The sequence below is a fragment of the Hypomesus transpacificus genome, unplaced genomic scaffold, assembly GCF_021917145.1.
Source record: "Hypomesus transpacificus isolate Combined female unplaced genomic scaffold, fHypTra1 scaffold_52, whole genome shotgun sequence".
NCBI lineage: Eukaryota > Metazoa > Chordata > Actinopteri > Osmeriformes > Osmeridae > Hypomesus > Hypomesus transpacificus.
The window spans coordinates 135,724-159,342 of NW_025814031.1; the positions used below are offsets into that span (position 1 = coordinate 135,724).

Here is a 23,619-nt window from a genome sequence, read left to right on the forward strand (position 1 = left end):
ACACACGGGATGTCCCAGCATATCATGAGACAAAGGAACCACTTAATAAAAGCAAAAAAATCAACAGTTATTGGCCAAAACACATTTTTGCTTCCTGCGGCCACGCCCAGTAATGACATGACACCAAATTCATTGGACAGCCTCAGAAGAGGGTTCCGAGTCATCACACAAGGTTTGGGGTTGATTTCTTAAAGATTAGCTGAGATATGATCCAACTTCCTGTTGGGTTGCTTTGTTGCCGATTTTGATTGGCTGTACCGGACAATCGGTTTTTAAAATCAAATATCTTTTGATAACTTCTGTGAGGGTTGGTCTGATGATGATGTGTGCCAATTCTGGGGAAGATTTGACAAAAATTGAGGGAGGAGAAGCAAAAAAACGTTTTTTCACAAAATTCAAAATGACAGAAAATCTATATAACCGGAAATTGACGCCATGGTGTGCGTTGAACTCGTCTCGATCCAGGGAATCCAACGGTACCTCATTTTTGAAAATCGGTCATACGGTTCAAAAGTTACGTATGTAAACACAAGTCCAACTTTGACCAGTTGGTGGCGCTAGAGTGCTCCAATGGAAGACATGAAACTTGGTGAATATAAAGAAGGGATTGTGCTTAATGAGTGTGCCAAATTTCACAACTTTTTACCATACGGTTCTAGGGGCTGCCATAGACTCCAATGACAGAAGAAGTGTAATAATAATAATAATAAGAAAAGGTAGAATCACTTATGTGGCTTCGCCGCTTCGCGGCTTGGCCACCAAATATAGCTGCAAGCAGCAATGGAGGGGCCAAGCAGTCCAGAGCAGGACAAGGCCTCCATAGCACTTGCGCAACAATTAAGTCACAACAACCTGTTGCACTCATGCAACACGCCAAGTTTGGTTGAAATATCTGTTTGCGTTCCAAAGTAGTGATTGTTTACAGTGTTTTTTTCTGGTATAACACCGCAGGCCTCCTCTGCTCCTCGTGGGAACAATGGAACCCAAGTTTGGTGACAATCGCACAAATGGTTGCTGAGTTACGCTCTCACGTGTCTTTTGCGGCTTCGCCGCCGCCTTTGATCGTCTCTACCGAACAAACGGTTTTGAAAATGTAAAATCCATCCCGACACCTTTGTGAAGCTTGGTCTGAAGATCATCTGTGCCAAATTTTGTAAACATTGGACAACATTTGGGGCGTGTAAAAGGTTTTTACACTTTTCCATGAAATCCAAAATGGCGGCCGCATCAATTCGGTTATTATGAAAAGTTATCAATGGCCAGGCTTGATATCTCACAAGACATCAACAGACAAAGAAATTACTTTATTAAGTTAAACACTTCAACGGTTATTAGCCAAAACACGTTTATGCTTCCGGCCACGCCCCCTTTTAGTCACATGACACCATTTTTGGAGGACATCCTTAGAATAAGGTTCCGAGTAGGCGTACCAATTTTGGTGTCACTGCTTCAAAGAACTGCTGAGATATGGCTTCACTTCCTGTTTGGCGGCTTTTCTGCAGAATTTGATTGGCTGTACCGGACAAACGGTTTTGAAAATCAAATATCCTTCGATAACTTTTGTGAGGCTTGGTCTGAAGATCATATCTGGTAATTGTGAAGAACATTTGACAAAATTTGTAGGAGGAGTAGGCTTTTAAAGGTTTTTGATAAAACCGGAAATAGCGAAAAATCTATATAACCGGAAATTGACGCCATGGTGTGCATTGCACTCGGCTTGATCCAGGGAGTCCAATGGTACCTCACTTTTGAAAATGGGACATACGGTTCAAAAGTTGCGTGTGTAAACACAACTCCAACTTTGACCCGTTGGTGGCGCTAGAGTGCCAAAGTATGGGACATAAAACTTTGTGACTTGAACCAGGGGACTGTCCCTAATGAGTGTACCAAGTTTCACAACTTTCGACCAAGCGCTTCTAGGGGCTGCCATAGACACCCAGTCTTAAGAATAATAATAATAATAATAATACCAATTACAATAGGTGCCTCGCAGCTTCGCTGCTTGGCCCCTAATAATAATAATAAGAAGAAAAGGTAGAATCACTTATGTGGCTTCGCCGCTTCGCGGCTTGGCCACCAATAAGAATACGTAGAAACACTTAAGGTGGCTTCGCCGCTTCGCGGCTTGGCCACCAAAAATGCTGCATCCAGATAACACAACGGAAGTGCTCCAGGCCAGTGGGAGCGCTAAGTAGAAGAGCGTGATTTTAGAACCAGAGAGGGCAGATGAGAAGTTTGTTTTGAATAGGACCAAAATCGAAGTAAAGAGGCGACATAAAAAGATTAGTATTCATTTTTACATGTGCCCCTCCTCTTTCCAGTACAGTTTTTCAAAAGACTTCGATGTTGGTCCAAACTTTTCATATGCTCTCTCTTTTTCTCTTGCTCCATGGGGCCGAAAATCAAGATGTTCCACTTGGCTCTCCCCCTAGAGGCCTGGAAAACCTCCGTTGTGATAACTGGATGCGTTTTCGGTTTGCGTGCTTTCGTTTTTGCAACGCGTATTTATGTATTTGGTTGTGTTGTGTGTATTTGCAGCGTGTTTGCTGAATGCTGCACGTGTGGTCAAATTAATGAAGATGTTTTCTTAATGTGCTTGTGTTTTGTCTATGCATGTGTTTTCTTAGTTTGCAGCGCGTTTGCACATGTCGGCCACCGTAGATAATTTATAGAACGCCGGTCATTATCGGGAAAATAAGCCCCGACAGGGCGAACAGCACCCCGACGCGAAGCGAGGGGTTTTGTTTCGCCCTGAAGGGGCTTATTTTCCCAATAATGACCAGCGTTCTATACATTATCCCGCTTATCACACGGCTACTTGCCAACAAAAATAACTTAACACAGTGTGTCTTTTTACAATGTATTTGTTACCATTCATATTGTTGATCAGCAGAGAAATAGTTCGCCAAAGACATTGAACTTCATAGACTTTGAACATTTTTTAGGCTTTAAATCAGCTGACGTCGCTAAGCAACAGAGTACGCTGGGGTTGAAAAGTTACCGGACTACTTGCGGTGTGCTACGAAAGACGTGAGTCCGAGGCAAAAAGGCCACTTCCCTTGACAGCGGTCAAATGTGCATAGCAACGGTCAAATATGAGAAAATTGTTCACCGCAGAACGTTGGGAGGCCCCATTCAACTGAATGGAGCATTCTACAGCATTAAAGAACAGCTGTGTAATAAGATATAATAAAGTTTAGCCATAGCTGTGGCATTGAAGACCGTACTGTAGCCATGGGCGTCAGCAGCATTTTGAGAGTGGGGGGGACACATTATGCGGGGGGTCTGGGGGTTTCTACCCTAGAATTTGTAGATGCAATTTCCCGCATTCTGGTGCATTTTTCACAACTATTTACCATAGTTGTTATACATATACTGAGGGGCTGGACATTAAAATATTTTGAAAACGAAACTTCCCAATAAGCAATGGGACATCTTCAACTACCTGTCACCTTTCAGCACTCACCTCAGCAACAGAGCTGTCTCCACTGCCCCTGCATGCTGCCTCTGACTCACTCTCAATCTCTACCACCTATATCAGGAGACATGGAGATGCATTGAGCATTCTTTCATATTGATAATAATGAGCTTAATGTAGATTTTGTTCAAACCTGTAGTCTTTTCCACAGATCACATCCTTAGGATGTAATCTTTCAGAAAATACATGGTTTAGGTGGTTGAATCAGTTTCCCTAAATGGCACAGCCCAAAAAAGTATCAGCCATATAGCCTACTCCATTTACCAATACCGAATTTATTATGCATGGGCAGCATACTAATATGGAGAGATGGACGTGTCTCTTGTCTCATTAGATAACATCCTGAGGGTATAAGCTTTCAGAGGATGTATGGTTTTAATGGTTGAATCCATTTTGCCTTCATGTTACAGACTAACATGTAGCAATACAATTCTGCGAATTGCCAAAATTACAAGTTGAGCAACCATATTTAAATTGGAAGACAATTCTGAAATAAAGGTTTTTTTCTTCTTTTTTTCAGTCGTTAGAAAAACTAGCATGTTAGCAAGGTTAACTCCAGATTAGCTCACGGTTGTTATGGCAATAAAAAAAACACCAGCCATTTCTTTTGTAGCTACTTGGAAAAAACATCCTCTTTCTGCCTGAAACAGACTTCTAGGTCTGAACACGGCCAAAAGCACAACATATTTCACACCCAGATTAAGAAATCAACAAATGCTGTTCCACTTGTAATGGGTAAATAAAGTATGGTATTGCCAAGTGCTAGATGCAGGTAAGAAGCTTGCTTATCTAGCTAGCAATAATCATAATGTTTGCAGAAGGATCTTTGCGACTTAACTAATGCTATTATAGTCAGAGAATGTCTTATAAGGGTGCTTTGGCCACTGAAGGGAAAACTGGGGAAATTTGACTTACTTTCCTCTTCCTCGAAAAAACCCTTCTTATGTCCATCTCATCTGTGGAACAGTCATGTCTGAAGTGCTACTTGCTACAAGCGCTATGCGTCGATCAAAGAGTATGGGAGTTGAATCTGCGTGCTTGATGCTGTTTTTCTACAAAACGTGGAGTGGAATTATATTGCTATGGGTATTCTCCCTACTTATAAAGTGGAACGGATTTGATTGTGAAGCAATGGAAAGATCGCTGGACTAGTAGACCAGTCATGCACTAATATTTTGATCGCAAATGTGGGTGGGTCCAAACGACTTTTTTGGGGGGACCCCCCCAAGTTACATTGCGGCGACGCCCATGACTGTAGCCTACTACTACACACTGCCAGTGGGCGAGCAGAGTCTGTGACTCTGAGGCTAACGTCAAAACAAGACGCGGTCTCACTCAAATTCCAAGTTTTACACAAATCACATAAATATGGCTGTCTTCACAATCGCCATATCTTTAAAACACTGCTCTCCATTTGGATGTAGAATTGACCCTGGTACGAAATTAAGAAAATACTCATTAGACGCAGATCGACAACACTGTTGTCGACAAGTGTCAACATTCATTGACAACACTGTTGTTGCTGACGTAATCGTCAATGGAGGCTGACGGGGCTTTCACGTAGCAAACAAATCAAAGTTTTTACAGCAACCTACATTAAAATCTCACCACGTGGATGTGTTCACAATAGTCATATTGTCATAAAATGTCCCTCTTTGTTTTTTAGTGTAAATTTGAACTATAAAATTAGCTATGAAAATACTACTATGACGCTTTCTAGCATGGCTGCCGCCTAAAAGACTAGGCGGTCTCACGGGCGACCCGCACTCGCTCATTTACAAAGACTTTCACGACCTAAATCAAACATCCGAGATTGCAGTTCCACTCGAAATCGCTTTCTCAACACAGCAAAATGGTTGGGATTTTTTGGGGGTGGTATTTATCACTGGTAATCCAAGCTCCAATTTGGTGCTAGAACGTCTCTATCACGTTGTATCCATGCGTCGTTGCTAACGTGTGTTGACGTGGTGACGTAGCTAGCACAGATTACCCTTCGTCGACTAAAGGCACTTTGACGCCATAAAAACGTTGTAACCTCCTAAACTGTACAACGGAACGTAAATCCCAATACAAGCAACTCAATCGCTAGCAAGACGAAACTTTTGACGCCTAGGTTGTCTATGTACTCCAAATATTGACTGAGTTTTAGGGGTGTGAAGAGAAACAATAATAATAACTAGAAAAGGCTGTTGCTGCGAAACAGCAGTGAGAATGCTGAAAACCTGAATGGGGATAGCTGACCATGCTAAAAAGCTCAAAATTGAAAGTTATAAGCTGAAGCTTCAAAGCGCCCGAAAGGTATTTTTGATAGGGGCTGGAGCTGGACGAAGGCATACAACTACAGAAAAGAGAAGAAGAAAAATGCTAAACAAAATGAAAACAATCAGAAAGAAGAGAAACAATGCATAAACATTTGCAAATTTTGCAGAACATTATTTGCTGGAGTTTTAAAAGGCATGACATGTATGTTAGAAAGGACCTGCAGCAAGATGAAGGCAGAAAAGCACAGAAAATAGAAAAAAAATGCAAAGGTACTGGCAGTTGGAAGATAGTGCTGTGAAAGGTATTTTTGAAAGGACCTGGAGCAAGATGAAGGCAGAAAACAGAAGAAAAGAAGAAGAAAAATGCAAAACAAAAAGGGGAACATTTCAGAAAGATGAGCTGCAAAAAATGAGAAAATTGAGCAGAAAACCAGTTGCTGAAGTCTGGGTTGAACGAATTTGAAGGTAAAAGGACAACACTGGAATGACTTGAACTTGCTGGATAAACGTAGCAACCGTTGGTCATTGGCAACAGACAGGCAACATTTCTAATCTACAATCTAGGTATCAGGTTCAAGACGGAGGACAAAAACTAATCATAAGCGCCTGCACACCCAGTCCTGTTCAGACACTTAATTTAAGATGACATCAAAATAATAATTCATAGTGCAGGGTTGCCGATGTTGTCGTTGTCCCTGGTGAGTTTTTTATACGTAATTAACAAGATCATGCTACGTCTAACCAGCGGATCATTTCTTGCAAATGTGTCAAAGTGGTATGTATTAACACCGTAGGCTTGAATAATAACCGAAGGCGTGAAGCTAGAGAGGATGAATGGAAGATTTTCTACATAAGCTAGATGACAACTTCAAATTGAAAAAGGAGAAGATATTTAGAGTAAAGACAAGTTACTTTACATCTGTGTTCAATATCGTCAATTAAAAGTAAAAGCTTTCCAGTTACGAAGCGTTTGTTCGTAGGATTAACGCCAGCTGCAGCAAACACTTAGCGTTACCCCAGCACTGGTTTGGCTGTTCGTGACAGTCAGCTAAGACAGTCCAGCCTCGATGTTTGCATATTTCTGTAAAACTTGCTAAAATAAAAAGATCTAGCTAGATTGTGTACACTTTAAGCTCAATGTACATACCTTGTTTGGCCAATTTGGTCGATTGTGGAAAAAAAGTTGAATCGTTATTAGTTATGGAGAGCCATCACGCTAGCTCGATTATGAGAAATGTACCTAGAATCCACACCTCAAACAAGTTAACCTAGACGCAAAACTGTACGTCCAATCCAAAAAATAAGGATATTTTCCGAGACCCAAGAATCTGCCGAAACCATTGATATCCTTTATGTGTCTGTGCGGTCAGAAATACAACTCTTTTGGCAGTTTCCAAAACGTCACCCAATTCTGCTTTCATGGTGCGTGTCTGTTTGGTTGCCACGGCAATGGAGCAGCTGTGCTTGCTAATGAGCTGGGCAGAGAGATAAACCAACATTTACCTAGCATCCACACCTCAAACAAGTTAACCTAGACGCAAAACTATACGTCCAATCAAACAAATTAGGATATTTTCCGAGACCCAAGACTCTCCCGAAACCAGACATGTCCTTTATATGTCTGTGCGGTCAGAAATACGACTCTACCGGCAGTTTCAAAACACGTCTACTTTCGAAATTCTCTGACGAATTTTACCCACCTCTCCATTGAAGTTAGTGAGAGAATTTCAAAGGCTGCTCTCGCTTCAAGGCTCAAAGCTGAAAATCTGTAAATGTGAGCTCTTTAGTAGTTAACTTGGCTGAAAGAGGACAAGTTTTCCTACATTTTAAGGTAAAATTTGTTTCTGTAAGTTAAACTATATGAACGTCAGAGGAATTTGTTTGACAATTTAGTTGAATATCAGAAAAGAGCCAGTGTGCCACTCTGCTGGCTGCTCAATCATAGAAATCAAGAAGGAGCTAAGTTTTTCATGTATTTCAAACTGTCACGATTCAAAATTGGCTCAATATTTGAAAAAGCTGAATCATTTGGGTATAGCTGAATGTCTTGTGAACATTTTAAAGGTTGAATGGTGTCTCTAGCTGAAAGTATGCTGAAGCAGTTAAGTTTGAAAGAGGAGGAAGCTTTTTAATGATTTGAAAGGATTTACCATTACTTTTAATGGGAGAATAATTTGCACAAAAACCTTAATTCTTTAAAAAGTATAAAAGTGAGAAATACCAGAAGTCATAGCCATCATCTCCTAAAGGAGCTGAACGTTTTGATACCAAAATTGTAGGAATCTGTGAAAGTATGCAGGACTAGTTAAAGGCCAAAAAACGGCGGAAGAACTAAGAAGTTGGAATAATAATAAAGAGAAACAGAAAAACATTAATAGAAACAATAATAATAATATATATGTGAGATTGCAAAGGTTGTGCTCTTGCCAAAGGCAAAGCACACCCAATAATATATATGTGAGATGGCAAAGGTTGCACTCTTTCCAAAGGCAAAGCACACCCAATAATCTGTCCATAGGCAGCAACAGTGACAATCATTATTAGTCTAGTTGAGAACTAACATACGTCCTTGTATTCCTTCAGCAGTGTTAGAAACATTCCTTCATTAAAAACACCAACTCTACAGTAGCTGGCTCCACACTTCCTGCCAAGTGTATATGGGAAGGATGATGACTCACCACATGTTGTTAAATAATTGCCAACTTTGCTTATTTATTTTTAAAGCCAACAGATGAAAGGCTCATGGAGCTCAGGTGGAAGAGACTAACGGCAGTGTAGATGAACCCAATGTGACACCTACTACACCCCTGATGCAATAATCCAGTCTGAACTCCAAAACACATACACACATGCACCAAATAGACACACACCAAATACCCTGCAGCAAAAACATCTCATCTCACGTGTTAGCATGAGTATTTTGCATTTGGGGATAAAAACGGCACAAAACTCGAACCCTTTGAATTTTGGTCCCTGCCAAACTGCTGCTGCAGTGGACCTGAAATACTCAATGCAAGTTAGAGGGCATCTCAGTGCATCTCTCTGTCTCTCTCTCAGACACACACAAACCCTTGCTTGTCACACCAAGTGTTGGACAACAATAAAGAGCACTGGGGTCACTCTACAAAAAAAAGAATACTTGACATACTCAAAGTGATCTTTGTCCTAAGTTGACAGACTAGTTCCTCCCACAATATTCCTACTTAGGTGTCTACAAATGCCCAAATACTGTTTTTTTCAACTGATTACACACACAATCCTTACTTGTCACACAATTTCTGAAACCTGACACTCAAACACCAGAACCACACATCAAATCTGCAAAATCATACGCACATCTTTGGCCTTTGACTCAGTTTTCAATTTCATGAAAACACTTTTTTCAAAACACAACACACAATTCTCCACGTAACACACAACATTTTAACAGGAAGCATCTTGATTTCCTTTATCAAACACAACCAATCAAAATGCCACACTAATTCATCATTGCCTCACACCAACTCCTCACATGTGCAAACACTCATTGCTTTACTCAACACCAACCAATCATGGCTTTAGAATAGGCCTATAAAGAGCCTAATTGGAGGATGATTGGTGGGTATAATTTGTGGGTATAATTTGAACCTTTACTGTAGAAATGATAACAGGTATGTAACAATCTACTATAATGTACAAGTTCCAATGTACACATAATAGCTGTTTCAGCACAACACACAGTATACTATACATATATTTCAGCACCCATGCATCCATTGACTGCAGTGCACTGCATGATTGGTCACAGTCTGGTGGATAACTGTATCATACTGTGGAACAGTTCAGTGACTAAGAAGTATGGGGCCATTATTGTAGCAAAACTATTCACAAATGCACAGCACGATCCACAAATGCACAGCACGATCTACAAATGCACAGCACGATCTACAAATGCACTTGCCTGGCTGCCAGCCCAACCTTGCCCCGCCCACAAAAACAATTGGTTGGGAAGAAGGCTAGTTTTGGGAAAAAGTATGTCCGAACAGGAGCTGTTCGGATCAATCAAATTGTCAAGGCGGGCTTTATACGATGATGGACAGATGATCAACAGTAAAGTAATCAACCACCTCACTAAAGCGTGCTTGGGTTGAATTTGTTTTCAACAAACAACATACTACGTTGCTCTGATTGGTTGTAGTTATAACCAATTGAGCGAAGAGGCATTTTTTTACGAGTTCGGTTGAAACACGCCCCATACTCACAGCCCAAAGGAGAGGTATCAGACTCATATTCTGACTAGAATTATGAGTATGACAACGTCAGGCTACAAATGCACAGCACGATCCACAAATGCACAGCCAGATTCACAAATGTGTATGATACACAAATGTGTACGATCCACAAATGCGTAACGCGATCCACAAATGCGCACTGAGATTTGTGTATGTGTAAAACATTGTCCAAATATGTACTCACATAGGCTGGCCTCTCACTTGGCTGTGTTTTTACACGTGACTTTTGCTACACTTCTGTCGTGGTACAAATTCACAACCTATGTGCGTGTGCGACAATATGGAGAAGGGTGAACCTGCAGAGCCGGAGACCCCGGAGAGCCGGAGAGCTGCAGTTTCAGGACCGCAGTTTCAGGACCGCAGTTCTAGGACCGCAGTTCTAGGACCCTAATTTTATCTGACAGCGCCACGTAACAAACTGGATTAACACGGACCGGAACAAGATAATATTTTCCTGCAGTAGTCAATAGTATGAACCTGCAAAGCCGGAGACCCCGGAGGCCCTGGAGAGCCGGAGAGCTGCAGTTTCAGGACCACAGTTCTAGGACCCTGACAGCGCCACCTAGCGAATAGAAAGGCAGTGTCACTAGATCGCAACAATATATTTGAATGGTTTGCGAGGCAAGAAACAAGGAAATCTCCGGCATATGTGATGATGTTTGATGACACAATTATATAGAAAGGTATAATATTTGAAAACATGTTCAAATAATCTATTGGATTATTAAAGAAATTAAAATAACATAAAATTTGAAACAAATGTACATATTTCATAGACGTCAAGATCCAGTGTAATTTGATCAAATTAAGGAAGCAAATTAAGGAAGCTAAAATAGCCTAAAGAAAAGGTGGAAAATATATCAATGTGAACAGATGTGTGATACCTGGAGTGGCCTTAAAAGTTTTCTGGGACTACAGAGAACCAATGTACACCCTGCAACATGAGCCTTAAAGGGGTGATTGATTGCAAAACCGATTTTACCCTGTCATAGTTGAATAAGTTCGGTGGGTAAAATGAACATACAGTGAATATCAAAGTCCATTGACACCTCTTTCCTATGCAAAACTCAAAATGAAAATATTTGTCTGTAAAACGCTAGCTTTTCAACAGGCCACCGGAGTGACGTAGGACGGGGGACCGCCCTTTTTGGCTGTGGTCTGTATCTTTGTCACGCCCCGAAATTTACAGTTCCTGCCCAGTCCGAGGTAGCGTAGATCTCCGATGCTAGTTTAGCAGCGCGCTGCTCTGTAGGATACTTCTAAGCAATAACAAGGATATTGAAAACGGACCACGGTCGTAAATACCGTTGTGTTCCAGGCTGTACAGGGAAGGCTAACACTTATAGTCTTCCCAAGGACCAAAACATTCGACAGGCATGGCTGCTGTTTGTCTATGAGAAGATCCCAGCGAAGTTCGACACGCAATTATACATTTGCTCTGAACATTTCACCCAAGACAGGTTTGTCAACCTTGGACAATTTCAAGCAGGATTTGCTAAGAAGCTGAACCTGAAAAGATGCGCTGTTCCGACTGTACGCTTATCTCAACTGCAAGCTGTAAGTAGGCTACAGTACGATTTTGTTGCTAACAGTTATTAGCAATGCTAACGTCTCCTGTATCTGGCATAGGTACAATGCTAAACACATCAACATACTTTACTTAGCAAATGACTCTAGCTAGACTAGCTGTAGTCGGCATTAGAAGGGAAGCTTTACCAAAAAATTGCCAGAAAACGAATAGTAGTCTGGAATAATTGCTAACGCCTGTCTAGATGATCTATTTGAAAGAACTGGAGAAAGGCAGGTGCTAGATGCAGGATACGTTAGCATAGCTAATAACTGTTACCGACAAAAATCACACTACAGCTTGCGGTTGTGAAAAACTTAAGGTCGTAATGCACCTCTTTTCAGCAACAGCTTCATAGCAAATCCTGCTTTACATTGTCCCAGGTTTTTAAAACTGTCCTTTGTGAAATGGTTCGCGCAAACTTGTCGAAGATCGAACTAAACACAGGGATCTTCTCTGCTACGGTATAGACCAATTATCCCCCTACGTCACACAACTGTCAGCAGTCTCAAGTGCGCATGTCAGTTGCAAAAGACGAACTTCTCCCCTGGTCTATTACACTTGGAGTGTCGATAAGTTGACCCCGATACCCTTAAATAGCCTGACCAAGTGATCGGACAAAACTAGCCTGGCTAACGGAGGTCGCTTTCTCAGGCAAATGATGAATTAAACAGGCTTGGTTAAAGAAATCCGAGAAGCTGGCTATCTTCATCAGGCTTGTATCTACATTAGGCAGACCTCCCTGACGTTTCTGGTGTAGAATGGAGTGAAATACAACATTGTGCACACTGCCAGAATCCCTGTTGACGGCTGGCTGGGACTAACGTATAGCAAAGATAACGTATAACTTCCGCTACTCACCGGAAGTTTCACCCATAATCCTTTCTACAGTAGACCCCCTGAGAATAAGGTGGATAGACAAACATCAGCCATGCGGCATGCCCGTCTAGTCAATGTTAAATGATTCTAGCTAATCTACTTTTTATTAACGCTGATTTGCAAAGAATGCAAGAACAGCTAGATAGCAAAAAATCTACTAGTAGGCAGGGCCGGATTAAGACATTTTGAGGCCTTGGGCTAATTACCAGGATGAGGCCCCTATATCGCCCCGACGCACATCATGACACGCACACAAACCCACGCCAGGTGCACTGACACATCAGTGCTTTAAAGTCCACAGAACCACTCTATAAATATGATCAGTTTAAATATGTGACTCACCATCATCACATCAGTGATATTAAAAGGTCCGTTTTCTGCTCTTTCTCAATGCAAACTCATCAATGAGCTCTTCAAAGTAAAGAAGAAGTTGAAAGAAAAGAAAGAAGTTAGCGCAGTATGTCATGCTCTATTGCAGGGGTCGGCAAGTAACTTGGGCCACGGGCCAGTATTTTTCCTCGCCACTAGACGGCGGGCCAGAGTCTGGGTTACTGCCTATTTAGACGCTGCGATAGGTGCCCTTGCGATACGTGCACTCGCAACAACTAGGCCTATATGGAGAATGGGTAGGTCTACTACAAATAGCTAACGATAATAAACCATGTGCATGAGCCCATTGGTGGTCTGTTAACGAACTGTATCAACATGGTCGTCACTGTCATCCCAACGTGGTGGGTCGTCATCGTTGGTGCACATAAATACTGTCATCAAGTGAGAATAGGATTACTAGGACCTAGTCAAGGTTTTAATGTGAGGTGAAATCGGAACTTCACATTAATGCGAGCAAAAATTTAATTTTTTACCTGGCTTTTTCAGTTCCTCCTGGGATCTTATCCCTTCCATTTTATTTTTTTCGCTTCAGCTTAATCTAGCTAACTCCCTCCACAACAATAAATTATGGTTTGTGTTTGAGAAACATGCGCGACAACTGAACTGCACTTTTTAATGCACGGTCTGATCATGCGCTTAATTAGATTAAAACATAATGTAGCCTATTAGCTTACTTTTCAGTCACACAGTAACTTAACAAACTTAAGGCATATCCTGTTATTCGGTGTGTGAAAAAAACAAAGAGAAAGCAGGCGATCTTCTGGCCCAATTTATAAGCGGGCAAAGCGGCCCACCGTGAATTCTCCCTATTCTCCCGATGGCCATTCCGGGCCTGAAACTATAAATTAATAAGCAATGTCGTGGGGGGTGCTATCGGGGTGCTTTGGTCTTTCTTGGGGGTGCTGAAGCACCTGCTAGCCCCTTCCTAGCGCTGCCATAGAGAGCGCTGCCCATGATTACTAACCATAACTGTGCTTTCACCTCAGGCGATCTGTCAGCCGTGAGGTGTAGCGATCATATGGTAGCGATGACATGGCGAAAAAATACTTCAGAAAAGTCAATAAGTGTATTCGACTTCATGCAGCGACGGCAGCGCCGACAGCCGGCTGCCTTGAAGCTGAGAATGCCATTGGTTACTTCAAGTCAACCGGGCTGCAGGCGACGCCGGCGCTGCATGAAGTCGACAACATCTAATGACACCATACCCAGTTTCCGGTTTCAAAATAAAAGTCGACGGGGAAAAAAACGTTATAAAAAATATATCATTGGAAATATTTTGACGGGCCAAATAAAATCGCTGGCGGGCCACAATTGGCCCGCGGGCCGCCTGTTGCCGACCCCTGCTCTATTGGCTATAGGGATGCACCGAATCCAGGATTCGGATTCGGTCAAATATTGGGCTTTTGGACAGGATTCGGTTTCGGCCGAATCTTAAATTTTTTCCCACCGAACCCGAACCCTACGCTTGCACTACGCCGGTTACGCTGATCGAAATAATGACGCCGCCGTTGAATACGGGAATGTGTTTACGTAGCTAGGTGGTCCGTTCAAGGTAGTATGCTGAGAGAAAGTGAAAATGGAACTCGTAAGCAGAAAAAGTGTTGTGTGCAGTGGCGATTTCTTTGAGACTGCAAGGGAAGCTCAGCTTCCCCTAAAATCTAAAAAAACTGAATTACATTTGGTGCTTACCCGTTACCCGAACCAAATAGCCTACCTAGTCAAGGTTTTGATGTGAGGTGAAATCGGAACTTCACATTAATGCGAGCGCGCATGGCGCGCGAGCGAAAATCTTTACATAAATTTCAGTGCAAAATAGTTTTTTTTTTAGCTTTATGTAGCCTAGCCTAATATGAACATTACGTTGGAGTCATATTCTTAACTATATTTTCCGGAAAATACAACCCAAATGTTTACCTGAAAGATGCAGGGCTTTTGAGAAAACATAGTGTTCCCACCCTTGCAGGAACCTAGATTTATGAAGTGACAGATCTTTCTTTTTTTACCTGGCTTTTTCAGTTCCTTCTGGCATCTTTTTCCCTTTCATTTTATTCTTCTCTGTACGCTCAGCGTCTCTGGGAGTGAATGGAGGAGTGGGCTGGCCTGAACGCTGGGCTTCTGCTTGATGATTGGAGGGTGTTTCGAAAGACTGCATCTCCTTTTGATTGACAACGATTTTGTACTATAAAAAGTTGCCGAAGCTATTCGAGTTTAGTCCCATCGCGGATTTTGGTCACACTCTCTGCTTTCCTTGACCGGACATTTTCGCACATTATTTTTGTTTTCACTCTGAATTTTTCTAATGTTATGCGCAGTGCCGTTGACTCATTCGACATCGGGCAACCTGAGGCCCCCCTGGTGGGGAGGCCCGGGGCTGCAGCCCCTAAAGCCCATTGTCTTAATCCGGCTCTGCTAGTAGGCATGTACACTAGTTTAGCTTGCTAACGTAAGAGCATAGGTACAATGTGTGATGATTTTGCCTAGTTTATTGGCAATGGGGCTAATGTTGTTTCATGTTCCTGACTGTGTTTCATTCAAATAAATAACCTGTTATGTAAATCTACAATTCACGATGCATGTTTGTCCAGATCTTTATCAGGTCATTTTTTTTGCAAGATATCTACTTAGTAGAGCTACAACAGCTAGCTAACTGAAGCTGAGTAGCTAGTAGTTTGGTTGTTAAACTGTAGCCTAACTTTCTACCCACCTAAATCAATCCAGTTTGCTTCGACAACAGAAGTAGAAACAATTAACGTTATCATTTCAAACTAGAACATGCATTTCCTGCTGAAAATGCGTTGGAATGCTGAAATCAGATTTTTTTTTTTCAAATGGCTGAAAATACAGAAATGAGAAAATACCCTCAAGCTGAAATTAATTTAACAAATGTATGACTTACACAAAAAAGGGAGTGTGGAAGCTGAACTGCATTATCTAACGAAGCTCAGTGCTTAAAAACTATGCGGGAGAATACGTTTGAACGTTGTGAAGCAATCGAAGAAATAGTTTAATTTCAAGAGGCAGTGTGGAAGCTGAACTGCATCAACAAAGCTAAGAGTTTAAATTGCCTACAATGCGGGAGAAGCTGAAAGTTGAACTGTTAAACAGAAGAAGTAGGCTATAGTTGTAACAAGAATATTATAGTTTTAACAGCTTAAATTATAGTTGGGATAGTAACATCAGTAGCAGATGTAGCCTATCATTGAGTGCGTTTACTCGTCTTTCTTTGTAGGATTCAATGTTTTGATTGAATGAAATATACAGCAGTAGTAGGGCTGATACAGGAAGACACGGCGACACTTTGTTGCAGAACGATGATGGTGCACGTTTTGTCCGTGGACCATACAAGGATTAATAAAAAGAATCATGTAGACGTGTTTGAGTAATCGCATTACTAATTACACATGTAAACGGAGTAATCGTATTATTGGCATAAACTGACAATTGCTCTCGGGTTTCTCATGGTCAAGTGAACGCACTCAGTGGCGTAGTAGAACAAAACAGTAGTAGTTGTAGTGTGGCTTAAGATATAGCAGTGGTAGTAGTTGTGTTGTGGTGCTCTTAGTCTTTTAATGAGACAAGTTGACTGAATCGCTTGTCTTGTGTCTCCACTAATCAGCTAATACCAATCACCTGTGTAAAAGACTGGCGCTTGTTTGTGTGGTTGCCACGGTAATGGTGCAGCTATGGCTGCTAATGCGCTGAGGGCAGAGAATAGCAGAAATTTAGCAAGAATCCACACCTCAAACAAGTTAACGTAGACGCAAAACTATACGTCCCATCTAAAAAATAAAGATATTTTCCGAGACCCAAGACTCTGCCGAAACCAGAAATGTCCTTTATATGTCTGTGCGGTCAGAAATACGACTCTACCGGCAGTTTCTAAATCTGGTTGTTTTTGCCTTTTCTGACGAATTTGTCACCAGATTTGCATTGGACTATGGGGCGAGAGTTGGACTTTGTCTGCAGAAAAGTGGGGCTCTGAATAAATGTTTAAGTCTGTTGGATTCCACAGACAACTGTCTACGATCAGCACAAAATTAGCTATCTATTGATCCAAAAACGAAGCATGAAGAGCAAAAATTGTGGCAATGGTGACAAACTAAAAATATGTTTTCAACCACATCCGAAGCTCCCCTCCGCTCTAAGCGATTCAGTCTGAACTCTGGGCTTTCTCGTAAACACCCATGTAAATTTTCAGAAACGGTTTGAAAAAGTCACGAAACATAATCAGTGATATAAAAAAAAAGTTGAATAGATATCAAAAAGCTGAATTATGTAAAAATAGTTTAGGGTTTTGTCAACGTTTTAAAGTTTAAATGGTGGCTCTAGCTGAAAGATTGAGGAAGAAGGAGGAAGTTGAAGAAGTTTTAAGAAGTTTGAAGGGATTTGAAAGAAAACTCAATTGGAAACCCATGTAAAAAATATTATGAATATTGATTTATATTAATTCAACCATAAGAGGTACAAAGCTGAAAAGTCATAGCGCCCATGGCCTGAAACTGCTGAATTTTTTGATAGCTGAATGGTTTTAATAGCTGAAGATTTGAAGGCGCTGAAAGGTTGCGCGGAAGAAATAGAAGAAGTTGAATAAAGATTCAAAGAACAATACTTGGAATGCTGAAGCAGCATTCCAACAATGATATGTAGTGTTCTCCTGCCTGGCCCCCCAGTGGTGGAATCACCTCCCCACCTCCATCAGAGACACAGGCTGGGTTGCACCAACAAGGATTAACTCTTAAACTAGGTTTAAACCAGGTTTGTCTTTTAATCCAGTTGCACCAAACTTTAAACCTAGTTTAACCTTAGTTCACAATTAATCCTGGGTAAATCTAACCCTTTGGCAATCTCTGTTTAATTTCCATTTAAATCTAGATTAAATTTAAATCTGTTGCACCAGTCATTTTAAACCTAGTTTAAACCTGGATTAGCAGTTATATTTAAACCACCCCTGGAGGAGGTTTATCTCAGTTTTATTGACAATATGGCTGCATATCTTTGCTGGATGGGGTTAGAGGAAAGAGTTCCTCGCAGGAAAATTAGAAATAGGCTAAACCCAATTGAATTCTATGACAACAGCGAGTTTTCACAGCGGTACAGATTTACAAGAGTCTGTCATATACCTAAATGGGAAGGTTGGACCAGCAAACAAGCATGGAAGTGAGAGGATTTTTTTTCAGGTGGTGTGAATGGGGAACTGCATCGAAAGGGCTACTGCTCAATTAATGTCCAAGTTGTGTGTGATGACCAGGCCCAGATCACACACATTGTTGCAAGATGGCCAGGATCCACACATGACAGCCGAATCTTTGACAACAGTCAACTTTGTGCACTGCTGGAGAGAGGGGAGATCCGTGGACACCTAGTGGGGGACAATGGCTAAGCATGTCGCCCATACCTGATGACTCCACTTTTGAACCCTGAGACCCAGGCAAAAAAGCTTCAAGAGAAGGCTCAAGACGCACTTGTTCCGGGAGTACAACGGTACTTAGGAATGGTACACTTGCACTTAGAGATTCATGTTGTGTAATTGTAATTTGCTTAACTACATGCTCTTATGGTTTCTTCCCTTTAGCACTTATTTTTGGTTGATCACAATGTGTACTTCTGTTTTTTTTTGGCTACCTGCAATGCTTTGGGGCTATCTTGTTGTTATTATTAGTGACCTATGCACTTTGTAAAGCTCTCTCTTGGAAGTCGCTTTTTAGCGTCTGCTAAATGAATAAATGTAAATGTAGTCAATCTGTTGAAAACAGTGTTGTGTAGACACAATAGATTTATTTGCAAATTTTTATTTCAAGTCTACAACTTTGGTGTTTCAGCGAGTGCTGCTGTTAGCCGTGTTGCGTTTTTGCTCCCCAGCTTCACTCGTTGAAAACCAATCAATCACCCTGCAGCTCATCTAAATATTAATGAGAATACCATAAAAGGAGAAAAGCTAGTGTTTTTTCCCGGGAACATTTCAGAGGATCTATCAGGTGGCATAGAACAGCACCCGGGCCATTTTCAACCCAACCAATTTTACATACCTTATTCGGAGACCTTAAGGAACAGTGTGAAAAAACCCAGTCAATCGCCCCTTTAAAGAATGTGGCACCTTTGCAGATACTCTGAACTCGTTCTAGAGTTGCTTTGATGGGCTTAACTTCACCAAAGAGCCAAAGTCAACAAAGCATTATGTCCTGATAATCAGTAATAACAAGCTCCTGGAGACCTGCTACAAACAACTGGCCCTGTCCTCTGTGAACTGTTCAACTGGTCCTTGGAGGAACACACAGTTCCAGCTCTTTAGAAGACCTCTGCCATCTGCCTTGATCCAAAGAAGAGCAGACCCAGACTTCCCAATGACTTCCAACATGTAGCTCTTACATCAGTGGTGATGAAGAGTTTTGAATGTCTGATACTTTTGTAACTACAAGAGACAATCCAGAACCTGGCAGAACAACTCCAGTTTGCCTACATGAAGTGTAGAAGTCTCGATGATGCTGCTCTTACATTCCTACATCGTGCACTCCCATCTGGAAAAACTAAAAGCACATGCTAGGTTTGTGTTTGTGGAATATCTCTAGTGCCTTTAACAGAATATAACCACATCTGATGGGAATACAATTACTAAACATGAGTAAATACTTGATTCATACTGCAGATAATTAAATTCCACACACACACAGGGTTCTGTCAAAATACTTGCAATGTACATGCAATGTACATATTCTGTGATTCGTTTCATTATTTTATTCTATGCTTTATTATGCATAAATATCAAAGTTATCTGAGGAAATACAAGTTTAACTCTAATCTGTTATACTTTAATTTATTTAATATCATCATCACCAAAAAAACATTTTCTTTGAGTGATGTGGGATGGTTGTGCTGCGGAGGATCCACCGCTTCCTTCTCTGCTGCTGGTGGTGAACCTCTATGGTGGATGGGCTGCATGAGGATGCTTCCTTTGGTGTTGATGGGCATGCTAGGATGAACTGTTTTGTATTGGACATCACTCAAAACATTGACCACATGTCAGTGGATCAGATCATCTTTCATATACCTTCATATACCTTTCATATACCCAGCTGCTAGTCCAAGCACTGGTCCTCTCCAGGTTGGACTACTGCAACTTGCTGCTCGCTGGTCTCCCAGCATGTGCAACCCGCCCTCTTCAGAGGATTCAGAACGCAGCGGCCCGCCTGGTCTACAATCTACCCAGACGCTCCCATGTTACCCCGCTCCCCATCTCTCTCCACTGGCTACCCATCAACGTCCGTATTAGATTCAAGACCCTGGTACTGACCTTCCGAGCAGTGAACGGGACTGCACCCGTCTACATCAAGTCTCTCCTGCAACCTTACACCCCCACCCGTCACCTACGGTCTTCTTCAGACAACCGCCTGGTGGTCCCACCGCTCAAGACTGCCCGGTCCCAACACAAGCTCTACTCCTGCCTGGCCCCCCAATGGTGGAACCAGCTCCCCACCACCATCAGGGACACTGACTGTCTCCCCACCTTCAAGAAAAGGCTCAAGACGCATTTGTTCCGGGAGTACAACGGCACTTAAGAATGCTTGCCTGGACTTGTTAGTTAGTTTCCTCCAGGATCACAATGACTCTTATTGAGTGACTTGTTGCTCGTTTTAGGTTAGATATAATTAAGTTAAGTCTTGTACTCGCTGTGAAATATTTTACTGTTGATTGTTCTTCTACAGGTACAGTCCTGCACTTTTGTGGTTCGTTCTGTTTAATTTGTAACTTGTATAACTGCATGCTCTTATGGGTCTTCCCTTTGGCACTTGTTTAGCTTTTCACAATGTATGCTTCATGTTTTGGCTACTTGCAATGTTTGGGACTATCCCGTTGTTATGATCAGTGACCTATGCTCTTTTGTAAGCTCTCTCTCTTGGAAGTCGCTTTGGATAAAAGCGTCTGCTAAATGAATAAATGTATATGTAAATACCTGTAAATACTGCACATGCCTGTGTGCATACTACATTTTGTATGTGTCTGACACCACAAAGTTCTGGAAAAGTGAAGTTATATTCTATTATATTTGCTATGGCTTTTGCAATCACTCAACCTCAACCACAAATGTGTAATGTTAGAGAGGCAGGACACAAAGACGGCTCTCAGGGCAGATTCAAGATATACATTGTTTATGTTTAACAATTAGTAAACAAACAATGACAATCACCCTTCCATATCACTCCATCAACCCATCTTGTTATGAAACAAGCTATATTCACTTCTTCTCGTTATAATTTAATGTCGAGCCGTAACCTACATTCACTGCTGCAGGAAAATATTGATTATCTTGTTCTGGTCCATGGTTATCCAATTCAATAGGTGGCAATCACAGAAATCTAGCTTGTACCAGATCCTGTTCTAAGCCTGGACGGTCTGTCTGGCCTCAGCATTTAGTAATGCATCACTTGTTGCTGGAAGCGTGGAGAAACACAAGGCAGCTGTAACCATCAAGGCCACCATGGATGACTATCCTCAACCTGAAATCACAACAAACATAACATTGGATTTTGTCAATATAAGCATCTATATTTCAAGGTGCTACTACTGTATCAATAACCGAAGTAGCAACAACATCATGAAACTATTCTTATCCACATATCCATGTCAGTTTTTGCTCTAGTTAATAAACAAGTGAGCTACCTGATAGCGTTTGAGATGTTACAACCTACAGTTTCAATAACCAAGTTAATGAGTGAGTGAGCAAGCATCTACCTTCAGTCTGTAATTTCCATCGATGTGTCATCAAGAATTCAGAGCAGCTACACTGTAACTTCTGTGCAGCCTCTGCGACATTGATGGGAAGGCAGCTGCCCTCAGGTTAATGCAAAGTGTCTGACAAGACACAAAGAGTGACAATGGCCAGATGAGGCAATTAGGGTTGCAACTAACGATAATTTTAATTATCGATTTATCTGTCAATTCTTTTTTAGATTTATCGATGAATCGGATAAAAAAATAAAAACGCATTAATTTCCAACCCTTTATTCAAAAACAGAACTGACACAGCAATTCACAGTGCACAAAATGTTTTCAGAATGTGCACCAACAGGCACACAATTTTGAAAAAGTTATTAATATTAGCGTGGATTTAATGCTATTTTCCAAGATGAGCAATTTATTTGAGTTATGTTCAAAACTTTATTGAAAATGTAAAGGTTGTGGAAGTAGGCCAGACTTTATTAGAATAATCTGGTGTATATGTAAGATATTATTTGACACAATTTTGAAAAAAGTAAAGATTTGCGAGGATTTAACCTATTTTCAAAGATTAGTGATTTTCTATCATTTTATTTGAAAAAGTAAAGGCTGTGGAAGTATACCATACATTGTTAAGATAGTTTGGTGTCTGTTTGAGGTTGAATATTCCCAAAAATATTATAAAAGTCATTTTTCAAAATGGTATGGGTTGTTTTCACCTGGTCCCTACGCGATGCTGCAAAGTAGCGTTTCCGAATGTGAGACAAATGTTGAATATGAAACTAACTTCACCTCGGTCAATTAACACACTGTTTCAATGTATTTAGTGTGAAATGCTCCCATACCTTGGAAGACTTGGGTCGTACTGATTTCTCTATGGAGTCAAATTAGTGACAATAATAATTTGCAAGAGCAGAAAACGATTATCAGGAGCAGAAAACGATTAGCAGGAGCAGAAAACGATTTGCAGGAGCAGAAATAGTTTTGCATCCGTAAAAAAAAAGCGTTGTATTATTTTTTCTACAAATGCAAGTAAAAGATCGAGTTATCTCGGGGTGTCGATTGGATCATAATCGGACCGCAATTATTAGAACAAAGGTGTTTACAAGAAACGGATAATTCTATTTCAGTCCAAATAAATGTATTAGTAAACGCACTGACTGTATCACTAGAGTAGGCTACTTGATTATTGACAATCCATTCATGCCAAAATTGTGGAAACCATGCATTTAAAAGCTTTGCATTTCATAGCATTCAACCCCAAGCACAACTGACCTTAGATGTGGTTTGAGTGAAGAATGGAACACGTGGAGAATATCTTCCATCCATCATCAGACCTTTCGGCTGCTCTCGGGTGGTGGCATAACGAGGAGCACCTCTAGCTCCACTCCAAGGAAATGGAGCCTGGTAACCGGAACTGGCTACAACAATAATACAATGATGTGCTTAGAACATTTAAGAGACTATAACTTGCACACACTCCAGGCATACACTGTTAAACACCACTGGAATTTAACACCAATGGCAGTGTTTCCGCTACGTTGATTTGGCCGTGGCAGTCCCGCAGAGTCCATTATCGTAAGAGTGCACTATCAGCAGAGTGCATGTCAAAGAATAGCACGGACACAGGCTTCACACCGCGAGCGGGCATGTGCGCCACTCGGCGTTAAAGGGAGAGAAAGAAATAGAGACTGCCGCTGTTCGGAGGATAACTAGCCAGTTGAGATCGCGTGTGGGCGTCCTTGGCTGTGTTCGAAATCTTAGATAGCTGTCTTAATCCTTGATCTCTTACTAGACAGGTGTCTAACTAGACAGGTCCTTTCGAGGGAAGGTATCTCCAGAGCCTGTTTAAGGAGAGCCTGCCCACTCCCTATTAAGCCCCATTGTACCGAATTCTGTTGCAGTTCCACCAGAGTTCCACCGGGAGTGATCACGGTCGAGTGCAAAATGAATGGGAGTCTATGGAGCTAAACGGCTAAATTTGTCTCTTTCGTCCGATTGTCGTTGATAAATCTCAGATTTGATTATAGTTTTTGCATGTTTTGCATATCATTTCTGCAT

General features: G+C 41.4%; 1 protein-coding gene across 4 annotated transcripts in view; it reads right to left on the minus strand.

Moving 5' to 3' along the window:
• LOC124465503 (cytohesin-3) overlaps positions 1 to 23,619 on the minus strand; it is a 142,550-nt gene that overhangs the window by 13,648 nt on the left and 105,283 nt on the right. The window contains exons 10-12 of one of the 4 annotated variants that reach the window (XM_047017323.1): positions 22,834 to 22,979; positions 21,574 to 21,693; positions 20,844 to 21,338 (exon numbers count right to left, since the gene is read on the minus strand). The exons of 1 other annotated variant lie outside the window; for it this stretch is intronic. In XM_047017323.1, coding sequence (XP_046873279.1) covers positions 21,604 to 21,693; positions 22,834 to 22,979 — 236 coding nt within the window. In that variant the 3' untranslated portion in view covers positions 20,844 to 21,338; positions 21,574 to 21,603. Of the gene's footprint in view, positions 1 to 20,843; positions 21,339 to 21,573; positions 21,694 to 22,833; positions 22,980 to 23,619 lie in introns of those variants that run through there. 2 more of the 4 variants (XR_006955828.1, XR_006955829.1) reach the window with 2 other exon arrangements.